The sequence below is a fragment of the Ciona intestinalis genome, chromosome 3, assembly GCF_000224145.3.
Source record: "Ciona intestinalis chromosome 3, KH, whole genome shotgun sequence".
In the NCBI taxonomy this organism is placed as follows: domain Eukaryota; kingdom Metazoa; phylum Chordata; class Ascidiacea; order Phlebobranchia; family Cionidae; genus Ciona; species Ciona intestinalis.
In genome coordinates this window covers 3,699,123-3,711,222 of record NC_020168.2, presented here as the reverse complement: position 1 = coordinate 3,711,222, position 12,100 = coordinate 3,699,123, and the positions used below count along the sequence as shown (strand labels likewise).

The 12,100-nt window shown below is 38.0% G+C and overlaps 3 protein-coding genes across 5 annotated transcripts in view; all 3 read right to left on the bottom strand.

The window, feature by feature from the left end:
• Positions 1-36: 36 nt before the first annotated feature.
• LOC100177491 (cytochrome b-c1 complex subunit Rieske, mitochondrial-like) lies at positions 37-2,675 on the bottom strand. The gene is made up of 5 exons (XM_009859731.3): positions 2,535-2,675; positions 2,096-2,234; positions 1,501-1,656; positions 906-1,080; positions 37-457 (listed from the first exon to the last, which is right to left on the bottom strand). Exons 1-5 carry the CDS (start codon positions 2,586-2,588, stop codon positions 163-165), a joined length of 819 nt encoding a protein of 272 aa, XP_009858033.1. The 5' UTR covers positions 2,589-2,675; the 3' UTR covers positions 37-162.
• Positions 2,676-2,961: 286 nt separating this feature from the next.
• LOC100179045 lies at positions 2,962-7,582 on the bottom strand. 2 transcript variants are annotated; one of them, XM_018811182.2, is made up of 9 exons: positions 7,301-7,582; positions 6,781-6,925; positions 6,328-6,500; positions 6,000-6,107; positions 5,356-5,473; positions 4,934-5,010; positions 4,480-4,584; positions 4,160-4,402; positions 2,962-3,797 (listed from the first exon to the last, which is right to left on the bottom strand). In XM_018811182.2, exons 1-9 carry the CDS (start codon positions 7,392-7,394, stop codon positions 3,208-3,210), a joined length of 1,653 nt encoding a protein of 550 aa, XP_018666727.1. In that variant the 5' UTR covers positions 7,395-7,582; the 3' UTR covers positions 2,962-3,207. The 2 variants fall into 2 exon arrangements, with proteins under 2 accessions (XP_018666727.1, XP_026689506.1); XM_026833705.1 differs by lacking the exon at positions 4,480-4,584.
• Positions 7,583-7,693: 111 nt separating this feature from the next.
• Positions 7,694-12,100, bottom strand: part of LOC100185363 (E3 ubiquitin-protein ligase Trim36) — a 9,884-nt gene continuing 5,477 nt past the window's right edge. For both annotated transcript variants that reach the window (XM_009859730.3, XM_026833700.1), the window contains exons 9-15: positions 11,527-11,632; positions 10,584-10,719; positions 10,370-10,487; positions 9,928-10,049; positions 9,210-9,521; positions 8,745-9,012; positions 7,694-8,414 (exon numbers count right to left, since the gene is read on the bottom strand). In XM_009859730.3, coding sequence (XP_009858032.2) covers positions 8,111-8,414; positions 8,745-9,012; positions 9,210-9,521; positions 9,928-10,049; positions 10,370-10,487; positions 10,584-10,719; positions 11,527-11,632 — 1,366 coding nt within the window. In that variant the 3' untranslated portion in view covers positions 7,694-8,110. The remainder of the gene's footprint in view (positions 8,415-8,744; positions 9,013-9,209; positions 9,522-9,927; positions 10,050-10,369; positions 10,488-10,583; positions 10,720-11,526; positions 11,633-12,100) is intronic.

Below are 12,100 nucleotides of genomic sequence, written 5' to 3'. Positions count from 1 at the left end.
GTTTGCACCCATGCTATTTCCAAATGTAGCAATAACTTGTAAATCTTAATTGTATTTGGAACACGTTCAATACAGAATAAATCAATAAAATTTTAACCGTTAGTTTGAACTTGCAAGCACGCCTAATTTCCAATAAATGAATTTTTTAAATAAACGAAAAACCTAACCGACTTTGACGATCCCTTCACTGGGAAAGGAATACTCTGGAACTTCAAGATTAAGGGGAGCAGGACCTTTTCTGATCCTTCCCGATGCATCGTAGTGAGATCCGTGACACGGACAGTAGTATCCTCCAAAATCTCCGGAATCGGCGATAGGTACACACCCAAGGTGAGTACAGATGCCGACAACTATGAGGAATTCTGGTCGTTGCACACGAACATTGTCATGTTGTGGATCTCGTAGTTCAGCGAGATTCACAGCTTCCTCTGTGGCAATTTCCTCAGCAGTACGGTGTCTGTACGGGTTTATCACTTTTTGTTATAAAATAATTTTCACCAATTTTTTTAGTTTTTGGTGCTGCTTTTTTTGCTGGAATGCAAAAATGAATAGGCACCAAAAACTGTTGACATCAGTGTAAAAACCTGGGTGACATTTTTAAAATGCAGGTACACGGTTAGTCGGTTACACCATAGTTGTCAAAATTAGAACCTTTTTGATAAATGTATCAATTTTTTGGCACTGCTTGTTTGTATAGACATCAAACAGTAAGGCAACACCTGTTTTAATCTGTGACATCGATACTAAAACATTTGTCAATGTCATCTCTGTTTAAAAAAATTATGGTAATACTAAAATTAACATTACAACTTTGTCTGATACTTTGCAATGAGGTCTAATAGGAATTGGGATTTATTCCAGATTTGTCCCATTACATTACCACAGAAGATAACAGACAAGCCTACCTAATGAATAATGGTTTGCCTCTCCATTTAAACGTAACGCTCTTCCCCTCTGGCACGTCAGCAAGAGGAACTTCAATAGAAGCAAGAGCAAGCACGTCAGCTGATGCACTCATGGATTTAATGAATAATTCAACCGTGTTCTTTGCCACATACACGCCACCAATCCAAGCACCAGCTGAAACAAATTAACAATTAGTGATAAAATACTACTGTAATTTACAACTCACTTACAGTATATATATATTTAGGTTAAAGTAGTAAGTACTGTACTTTGGTTATGAAATACTACTGTAATTTACAAATTATCATTAACATTGGTACGGCACAGATTTCGGATTTGAGTGTGCCTTAATAAAGTTTGGTACATGTGTTCTATGGTGGTTTTTTTAACTTTACCTTGGTAACACTTACAAATCACAATAACCACAATTTTTTAATATTTAAATCTACATATGTTTTGCTGTAAGTTAACTAGCATAAAAAAACTTTCAAACATTTCCAAATTAAAACTTAAACTGATTATAACATAAAAAAAAACAATTTTAAATTAAATTACTAAACCTGCTTTTGCAAGAAACTGAATTAACTAATTTACCTGTTATGGCATAGTTAAATGTTTTTGTATCCTTTTTTCTTTGTTCTTCTTTTTCTCTGAAGTTTGTGATAGCGGTGTTACTGACATTGTTTGGTCTGTAATCATTGAAGTCAGGTACAGTAACATCACTGTGGGCGTATCTTACACTTGATGGACCTATTATGAAAAAGTCTGTTATGATATTTGTCAATTTTAAGTGTAAAACAATTTTTCTAGTGTTTTTTGTGCAATTGCAAAAGACCATCTGATATCATATCAAGACATCGTTGGGTTTGCCCGTAAGCGTCTTGTCCACGGACCAATACGCCCGCAATAACAGCAGTTTTAAGTTTTGAACCTATACCCACTGGGTGAGAGGCAGGCGTGCTGACCACTGTGCTACAAGACACAGAGATACATACAAGCAGTCTAATGCGCAAATATACAGTTATTATAGTATTCACTTTATAAAAGTTTTACTAATCTTCTTGATAATCATTATTCTCAAGAGTGAGGCCCTGCAGTCTTACAAGCCATAGGGACTAAAATTACTGCCAGGGTTGGCCCATTGGTAACCGTTAACAAACAAATGAAGTCAATTTGAATATTTTGTTACCTATTAAAGACACCGCTGTGGAAACCTTTCCAGTTAGGAACATGCCTCGATTTTTTACCGTGGCATTAGTGCGAGGAACAGCAGGACCAGCTTGCTTCAAAGCAACAGGGGCTGGAGGCTTGAAACTGTTCCCAATGATCTGGTGAAACATTATATATAAACAGGTATTCAAACAACTTAACAGTTAATATAATGGATGATTTTTAGACTACTAAATTATAGAAATTAATTAATATTATATAGCAGTTTAGCTGATATATATAATATGCAAAAAGTAAAATTATTTAAAAGCTTATCTTAAATTAAGATTCTTTATAAATTCACAATTCTTAATTAAAAAATAAAACATAACATAATTTACTTAATATGGTTTAAAAAACAAATGAATACTGAAGTTACTATTTGTATTTATAATCATTTATATTATCAAATAACTTACGTGCATTGTGTTGCTCATTTTAGAGGAGAATGCTGTTCGGGCAAACGTCGTCATTTCAACTTTGTATTTGTTTTTGAACCAGAAACACAAATTAAATTAACTTTCGTGAGGCAGACGATCTGTTAACAGTGATTCTGCTGAAATAGCGATAGAATTATAAAGCAAACTGTTTAGTAAACGTAGTACTGCCCTTATTTTAATTTACCTTGTTTAAAATTCTGTATAATTTAACGTGGAATTACCAAACTAACGACCTCTAACTTGGACAACCTGTTCACACTTTTGCAGTGTTGACATTTTAACAAATTTGCTACGAAAATTATCGTCATTCTGTCAGAATACAGTGTTGACCGTTTACACTTATTTTTTTTAATATTCTACCTGGCATTTGGGGTGAAAATTTTATAAAAAAAACACAAGGCTCAGCAACAATATAAGTGCACGTTTAGTTTCTTGTTGTTACGTTAATAAATAATGAAGTTCGACATGCGAGATTGCGATTGACGCTTTCAGAATTGAGTGAGAAATATAAACAACGATTTATAGTTTTACCAAATAAACTTAAAATTGCTTTTTAACACAGACATACACATCCGCTTATCAAAATTGTGAAACCAGTGTAAGTAAGTTATACCCTAGAATTAAATGATTTAGAAGAATTTCCGTTAAAAGGTCAACGCCGTTTCTTTTGTCTCCTCCGTTTTTGGCGAGTTCTTGCAGTTGCAGATGGTTCAGTTGGTTTCTGTTTAGTTGATCTTCGAGTACGTTCCTGGTTTAGAGTTGCTGATTTGCGAGTGCGCCGCATTTTTCTTGGACGACTGCGGTCTCTGGTTGACGGAATAGCACAGCTTCGTCCAGTTTCAGGTTGCTGGTTCGTCGTATCAGGGATCGGTTGCATGTTAGCTGGAACTACTTGAAGCTGAGACGAGTTAAAAATTGCGCCACTTGCTGTATCGTACAGCATAACTGGAGGTGGTGTATGGACCGGTTGGTTAAGGGTCCCGTACATTCCAACTTGGCCGTAATTATTCGGGTATCCCTGCTGATATGCAAGGCTTGGGTCGACCATTGGTGGCATGCTGTTGTAAATTGGCGGATTCGGACTCGGGTACGGATATGCGGGTGGGTAGGAAGAGTATGGATTGTCAGGCACGTAAGCTTTATTCTCGCGTTGAGCATGTTTTGTGTGTGTGTCAGGCGAAGGTTGTGTAACACGATGGCCAGTATGTTGTGAGGCCAAGGGTGCCGACGAAGAACCTCGATCTGTTACAAGATCGTACAACCGTTTAAAGGCACAGTTACATATATAGGCATAAGAAAGAAATTGTGGATAATACGACAGGATGCTGAGATTGTGGAAGCTACTTCATCGTTAATTCTAGATAAACTACGTGAAATCAACCTTTTATCTATATAGGCGTTTTGAAACACCAGTGCGAACGATAACATAACGAGGAAGTAAGCGAATGTAACTTTTTTATACGTTTTTTTTATCTTGCAGGGAAAGGCAATGATTGTTTTTGAAACTGAAAATGGTGCTTTGTTTCACAAACCTCGTGGTCGCTTACGAAATGCAAAACAGCCAAAGGTTTGAAATTGACAAAATATTAAATATGTTAGTATACCTGCAACGTATCCGGACGCCCTTTCTCCTTCACGTTCTGAAAGCTCAATGTTATTAGCTGATGCAACAACATCGGGTTGTTTATTCTTGTTGTCTTTACACTTGCGGTTGATGCAGCAAATAAGAAAGATAATAAAGGCAATTCCCACAACCCCTCCAATGCCAATTCCAATCAAAACTTCAAGTTTTAACGGAAGTGTCGATTTCTTGGATTTTCGTTTGTTTTGTGGCCAGTTATACCTTGCTGTAATAAAGATTGTAGTTCAAAGCATTTTATTTGAACTCATGCTTAGGTTTCAAGCATATGCACGACATACTAACCAATACCCATGTTGGTCCTTCGGTTTTGGCCATAAACATTGCGACCGTTAGAAATCCCGCCGTTAGGCCGGGCGAAGTCTGGTGCTTCCGGGCGACGTGAAGGGGCTGTATTAAAATGTATATACAGTAGGGTAAGGGAAGACGGGGCACCTTTGGCACATAATATTCAAATATCCTGACCTTTTAAACATTTAACAACGATCTATATGCGGTGTCGTAAGAATACGGTTTATATTTTTTGAAGGTTTTTTGTTTACTACCGAATAAGGAACGAGAAATAGAATGAAAATGTGTTCCATCTTTCCCACCTACTATAGTAAAGTGTGTATAGGGAAAATGAAAATAAAAAATCTATGCAAATCCTAAAAAAAAGTTAGATATGTTGATAGGGCTACAAGAGGTAACCAATCCTGCTGGTAGGGCTTATATAGGGTAATTAACATATAAAACATACTTGGTCTACGAGACGGTGGTCGTGGACGTAGCGGATTGTTTCTGGTTCGATTTCTCAAATTACCCGTTCTGCCAGGTCTAAATATAAACACACAGCAGGGTTATGCCAGAAAATATTTTTTCATTCATTTTTTTCTCATATCGTTTGCGCTTTGAAATATAAACAGTATTCTGGATTATTCAGATATAAATACAATTATATGGTAGGGTGGGGGAAAAATGAGACACCTTTCCAAACTGTTTTCCCCTCCCATTTGGTATAGTAAACAAAGAGCACTCAAAGAATTACAAAACCGTATCCTTACGACACTCATATACCGTTTTTAATACCTTAAATCACGATCAGAATATTTGGATATAACGTGCTAAAGGTGTCCCATATTTCCCCACCCTACTATATATAAAAGGTATAAAATAACAGACCTTGCAGATGGTAGTACCGTCACACCCGATGGATACGGTTGCAGTCTATTGACAGCTGCTACGAGTGCTGGTTCGTCTAACCGTATAGCATCGTTGCTGTGCCAGTTGGGGATTTGTACTAGAAATAAAGTAACAGAAATATGAGGGCAAAACAAATAACAGTATTGGGTAGGGTGAATGGTATTAACACATAATATAGTAGGGTGGTGGAAGATGGGAGACCTTTTCATTCTATTTGCTCGTCCTATTTGGCAGTAAACAAAATACATTCAAAGAATTATAAAACCGTATATCCTCACGACTCCGATAAATCATTGTTAATTGTTTAAAATACGATCAGGATATTTGGTTATTCTGTGCTAAAGGTGTCCCATCTTCCCCCACCCTACTATATCTTATATTTCATAATCTTGATTTTATTAATTAACAACGCTCTCTCGGAGTCGTGAGGATGCAGTTATACAACTATGTATATATTCTCTGTTTACTACCAAATAGTACGACAAAAACACACTGTAGGCTACTACACCACAAGAAATATGTTACTTTATATCTACTTTACCTATTGTATATACTATTACATCTGTTTAGACAATACATTCGTTTCTTTGCATGTGCGCGTAAGTAGAACCAACTCAACTTACATTCTATAGTCGGGTCTTCCGATGTCTCTTTGAAAGCCATTGTGAACCCGCGGTAGTCTTCACCGGACACTGGTATTTCAGATTTCAGTTTGACAACCAGAAGGTTTCCTGTATTTCATAAAAAAAACGAGTATTTTAAATTGCTTTACAGCCAATATGGTAACATACATACATATAGGCTTAGTTAATATTTACTCACAAAGAAGTATGTGTGGTAATTTGTAAATGGGCACGAAGTGTGGGAAACATAACACCCGTGTGACAACGACTATACTGTTGCCCCTATTGCACGAAAATTGGTTACATTGGTTAAAAAGTTCCTCTGTACCTGCAGACACTATGGTAGGAAGGCCGCTGTTTCCACAGAACGGACCCATCTGTCTGTTAGTAAGAGGCGACCAGATAAGTACAGACTGATCAACGCATCCGCGTTCCGCTGGCATTATCAGGTAGAAGTCGCGAAACTCGATTCGGATCCGGTGTTCCTTGCGGCAACGAATTCTAAAATAATAGGAAGTAGATTGAGCGATTTTTTATAGCGGTTTGAGTTATTAAAATTCGAATAAATATGATTGCCTGTGACATTATATAACCTATAAATCGAAATGCTACAAAAATTTAACTTTTCGGGCATTTATCGGAGTAAGCATAAATTAACATAATTCAGTGCTATTATAACTCCGCCACGCTTTTGAGTGCTGGTGGGCGCACGAATCAAATGGCAACGTTTATAAGACGTTTTATCAATTGGGCCGCCTCGCATATATATCAAAGCACTTACGACCAGGAACACATTCTATCGATTGGAAATCTGTTTGGGTAACTCGGTGAAAACGCGATTTGAAGATTCAACCCAGCGACAAGGTTTGTCATCGCACATCCCGGTGAACTAGAAGAGTCGGATATGGCACAGCATGTTCTCGATGCTAGAAAAATCCCAAAATTTAAAAAAAAATCACCTGCAAGGTATTTATGTGGTAGGCTAAACGGGCACGAGATGTGTTAAAGATATACCATCTGTGCTATAATGATTGTCGTTGCTTTGCAACGCGAGGATAAATAATTTGCATTCATTTATACATTATTTATTCAACTGTAAAATACACTTACGGACTGAGTTTAAACGATGTTTACCAAATGTATCCATATTTTAATTCATTCATTGTTTAGTTAAAACGTTACTAGACTAAAGTTAATTGTACCGTGTTGTGCAATTTAGAACGTTCGTTATTTTACCCCAAACCAACTAACCAAGCAATGACAAACACATTTTTGCCTGCAGAAAAAACTGAAACGTTTACCTTTTCGATACTCAACGGGTGCTGGCGTGGTGCTGGTGCCATGAACCGCTTTAGCAACGATGTACAAAGATACAAGAACACGTAGCGCTATCATCCTCAGTAATAATCGGAACTAATCTGCTTTGACATTATTCTGAAAAAAAATAAATGAAAATATTTTTGTATAAAACCACAGCTGTACAAAACCTGATTCATTGAAATAAATGCACGAAAGTTTGTGGCCAAACAGCTCATGAACTCGTTTTATAAAACGCCGGAGGCTTTAGGAACGCGTTGTCTGTTTGCGGGAATATTAGTCTGTCAAACGAAATCTGCTGCTTACCGATATAAAGTTATTGTGTAAGTTGCCAAAATATGGATATTTAGTGCTTCATATTTGATCAGAAAAGTATATATGATTGTTTTGGTTTTATTTTGAACAAAAATAAAGAAAACATAGTTTACCACACACCAGGCTTGAATACTACGGTGGCAAAATACAGCAGACGTTTCACAATGATTGAAGTGATATATACTGTCACCACAGTTTGCAAGGTATATAAACTTGGCAAGCACAACGCAATAAACGCCAATCAATAAACAGGGGTGCAAATTGTTAGACCTAACGGGCATAGCAGTGAATCTAGCAGTTCTGCTAAACAATTTATCACGCGTACAGAACTAGATAATTTTCTGAGCGCGGGAGATAAACAATAGTAGGAATTTAACGCAAACGGGAAAGAAATATGAACTACTGAATATAGATGTGCTTATATGTACAAGTGGCAGTGAAATATACACACTCATTGTTTCTTATATTTTAATTTACAGTCATTTTATTAATACTTTAGCGCTGCCCTCTACTGCTACCAGCGGCCATAATGGAGGGGTGAAACGAAAGTTTTTCCGAAACAAGAATTTTCGGTCGCCATTGTTTCCCATAGTGACGTCATAGAAGTGAACAGTCGCTTCGTTACCAGCGGAAACTCGAAGATGAATCCCAGCAACGAAACGGTGCTCGCCAATCGATGACGAATTGGTGACGTCAGAATCCAAAAGGTTTGACCAGTTCCCGCCAAAACATGGCCGACTGACCAAGTTCGCTGTAGCGCAAACTACGTGCAACAGCGCTCCACTGTTCGAAATAAAAAATAAAATTTAAAATAATAAATACAGCTCTTTTGTATTTATTGCTTGTAACGAGTGGAATACAACGGGTGTTCTGTTTCACACACCTCGTGCCCGCGTAAGAGGTTCTACGTAAGTAACTTTTGATATTTTTTTGCATTGTTGCCAATTCGTACAATGGACATGTAAGCATTACTCGTTAAATGTCTTGCTGAAGGACACATACGCCAAAAAAGTTGACAGCACCGAATTGCGCCACGACGCGGGATAAATGAAATTTGAAATTAAAACCATACGACAAAGCTATAATTTTAACTTATATACTAACAGAACCTACTTTGCTCCTCCGTCGTCTTTGAAGTGTATGGTACCATGCAATAGGTGGCCTGAAGTAGTGGGGCAAAGTTCATTCACCCCAACGATGACGTGGCGGGCGTATGATGACGTCACAACGACTTCCCAATACTGCTCGCCGCTCCAAAACGGAGAATCTCCGTGTAGCACGCGAAACCGGTTGGAACCAGATGCGACTCGAATATTCGCTCGGCGACCGTCACTGTCGACTGTAACGTCATTATCATCCGATACCAGCTTGAATTGGGTAACTGAAACGATATTATTTGAACAACGCCTAATCAAAAATAATAGATTTCTGCTCATCTGCTATTCTATTCAAACGTTAATTTTATTCCAAACCTTGACTATAGTTATAACATAAAAAAATCCAACTTTTTATTTATTTTAAAATTCAGTTTGATTTTAATTTTAAATTTGATTTTAATTTTGTTTTGCGTTTTCTCACCTTTCGTTGCTGATCTGTGCATCAACACTGGTTCACTCCATTCACTGCACCCTGCTTTGTTCACAGAGCGTATTGTGACGTCATACAGAGTCGCGGGCGCTTCTTCTGGTATCTCAAAAAATGGTTTCACCGAATCCACACATATCGTGCTTGAGTTTTGCTTCCCTACGTCATCGGTTACGTCACAATGCGGGGTGTATCGAATTTCGAACTTTTCTATGACCTCGTTTAATGACCCGGGTTCCCATGATATGATTGGCTGAGAAGCGACATCTCCATCAAATTGTCCTTCGATCTTCGGCTGCTTAGGAGCTGGGTAGAACAGTATACGTTTACTAAACGGAGTGAAAAAGTATTAAGTGAAAGAGAGCTTAAGTCAAATTTTATAATCTGTGTTCAATTAATGCGTACTTAGCTGTATCTACAATTCATATTGTTTTATTCCATTCAAAACAATACCATTTTAGAGTTGCGTCGCTTATATTTGTACCGTTGACGTCACGGGTGCTTCTTTTTAATTCTCTTTTTAAAACCGTGTAAAAAGTCCTGTTGTTGCAGTTTAAAAGGTATACAGGTAAAACCTGGGTGCTATTCAGGACAGATTTTCACGAATATACTTATAGCTCATGTCCTCCAATGCACATTAATCAGTTTTTGATCGGAAGAATAAAATTCCAATGAACAAATCGCAGTGTTCATTCATTCTATTATACAGTACCTGCTACGAAATCTATTTCTTCCATTTTCTTCTTTGTCTCCGCCAACTCCAGATGTAGAGTCGCGGACTCTCCAAGTCCCTCTCTTCCTTCTTTTGATAAATGATCAATTGCTTCGTTTACCCTGCACAACAAAAACAAGAATATATATTGCATGCACTTGTAACATGTAACTTATTTATTTATCTCGACGTGCCGGGCAACGACCACAGTCGTTACAACACAGGTGTTCTGTTTTGTACACCTCGTGCCCAATAACGAGTTACCACGTATGTGTAACTTATTTAACCGCACGTGACGGGCAGCGACAGCCGTTACAATACAGGTGTTCTGTTTTACACACCTCGTGCCCGATAATAAGTTACCATCTATATAACTTTGTTGGCGATTTACTAAGCATAAAAAAAAAACAGAAGTCAAGTTCGCTTTAAAGTATAACCTTACTTTATCTCAACCATCTGTACAGTTTGTAGGAAGTAAGCCGGGTCAGTTTCTTTAAGAGTTTCCTCTGCGAAGGAGACGACGCTAGCGTACATCATGTGTCTGTGGTGATCCAGTATTTCTATTAAAAAAATGTTTTGTTTATGTTAGCGGCGGTGCTGTCTTCAAGCCAATGCTTACCTACAAATATTAAAGCGAGTAACACGTACTCAATCACCTTGCCTTAGAAGTTGTTCTTTTTCGCGCAGTTTAGAGTCAGCTTTAGTGAGAAGGTCGTTTCTCTTCACCTCAAGCAAGCGATGCATCTCGTCTATAGATGTGTGGATTTCTTCGCGTGTAGCAGCTTCTTGTCGCTAAAAAACGCGTATTTTAAACATATCGATTCCTGATGTAATGATAACTAATTTACAAGCATTATATTACGTACAGTGGCTGAAACAATAGGGAGGTATACTCGTACCTGATGCTTACTCCAGTTTTAGTCTATTTTAAGATTAGACATGTATTGGAGATTAGACATGTAGTGGAGTGGGGAAGATAAGACACCTTTTCATTCTATTTCCCCGTACCATTGGTAGTAAATAAAGAACATTCAAAGAATTATAAAACTGTATCCCCACAGCTTCTATAGACGGCTGTTAATTTCAGGATATTTGGGTATTACGTACAAACGGTATTCGTTTTTCTCCAGCCCACTATAGTTGGCTGGTGTTAGCTGGTCTAGGTTTATGGATTCTTATGTTTGAATATTTACAGAATTTCGGTATCGTTACCTCACTGCTCTTAAAACAGAGTTAGTAATTGTTAAAAAATCACGATTAGGGAACATGGGACATACATGTGCCATCCATCTTACGCCACAGTACTATACCAGTGCATTCGTTTTAAAAGGGTTACGTAACGGGTTAAACGAAGTCACTTCACAATCTATATCCAATCAATACAACGTAGGCTGAGCTTAGCCATGAACGCTTGCGGAAATTAATATAAAATAATGGCTCAACATATGCATTAGGTCAATGAAAACGCCTAAACAGAACACTTATATGAAAAGGTAGCGACATGGTCTGATCGATACACTAAAACAACAATAACTCAGCTACAAAACAAGTAATGTATTGATCTCATCGCTTACTGAAAAGCAATTAGTATCCGCTTACCTCAAGTGCAGTGAAAGCTTCGCCCAGCGAATCGATCTTGGCTTGAACGGAAGCTTTCTTGCTTTTCAAAACGGCAAGTCCTTCGCATAGACGTTCCTTTCCCTCCCTATGATGGAAACAGCAGAGTTGAACGAACGATTTTAACTTATTTATCCTCGTATGACAGGAATGACACTCGTAATAACATCTTCTGTTTCGCTCTACTATAGTTACCACACATGCGGGTGATTACTTATACGCGTTTTTTTTTGTGTATGGCTGAACATTTAGGCACAACCAGGTGACCACTGAGCTAAAGTATGTTTCTTACCCAAAGAAATACGCCGAAAATGGTAGCTGCGGCGAGCTTTGAACACCTAACCTCTGCAAGATATGCGCTAGCACTGAGCCAACAGAAAATCTTAGTCCGGCGCCGCGGCATAGTGATTAGCGCGCCTGCCTGTAACCCAGAGGTGATTGGTTCAAGGCTTGACGCTGCTACCATTGTGGGCGTATGTGTCCTTGGGCAAGACACTTAACAGCAATTGCTCTAACCCAGTGGTCACTAATGGGTTGTCCAAGTTATCAGCCATAC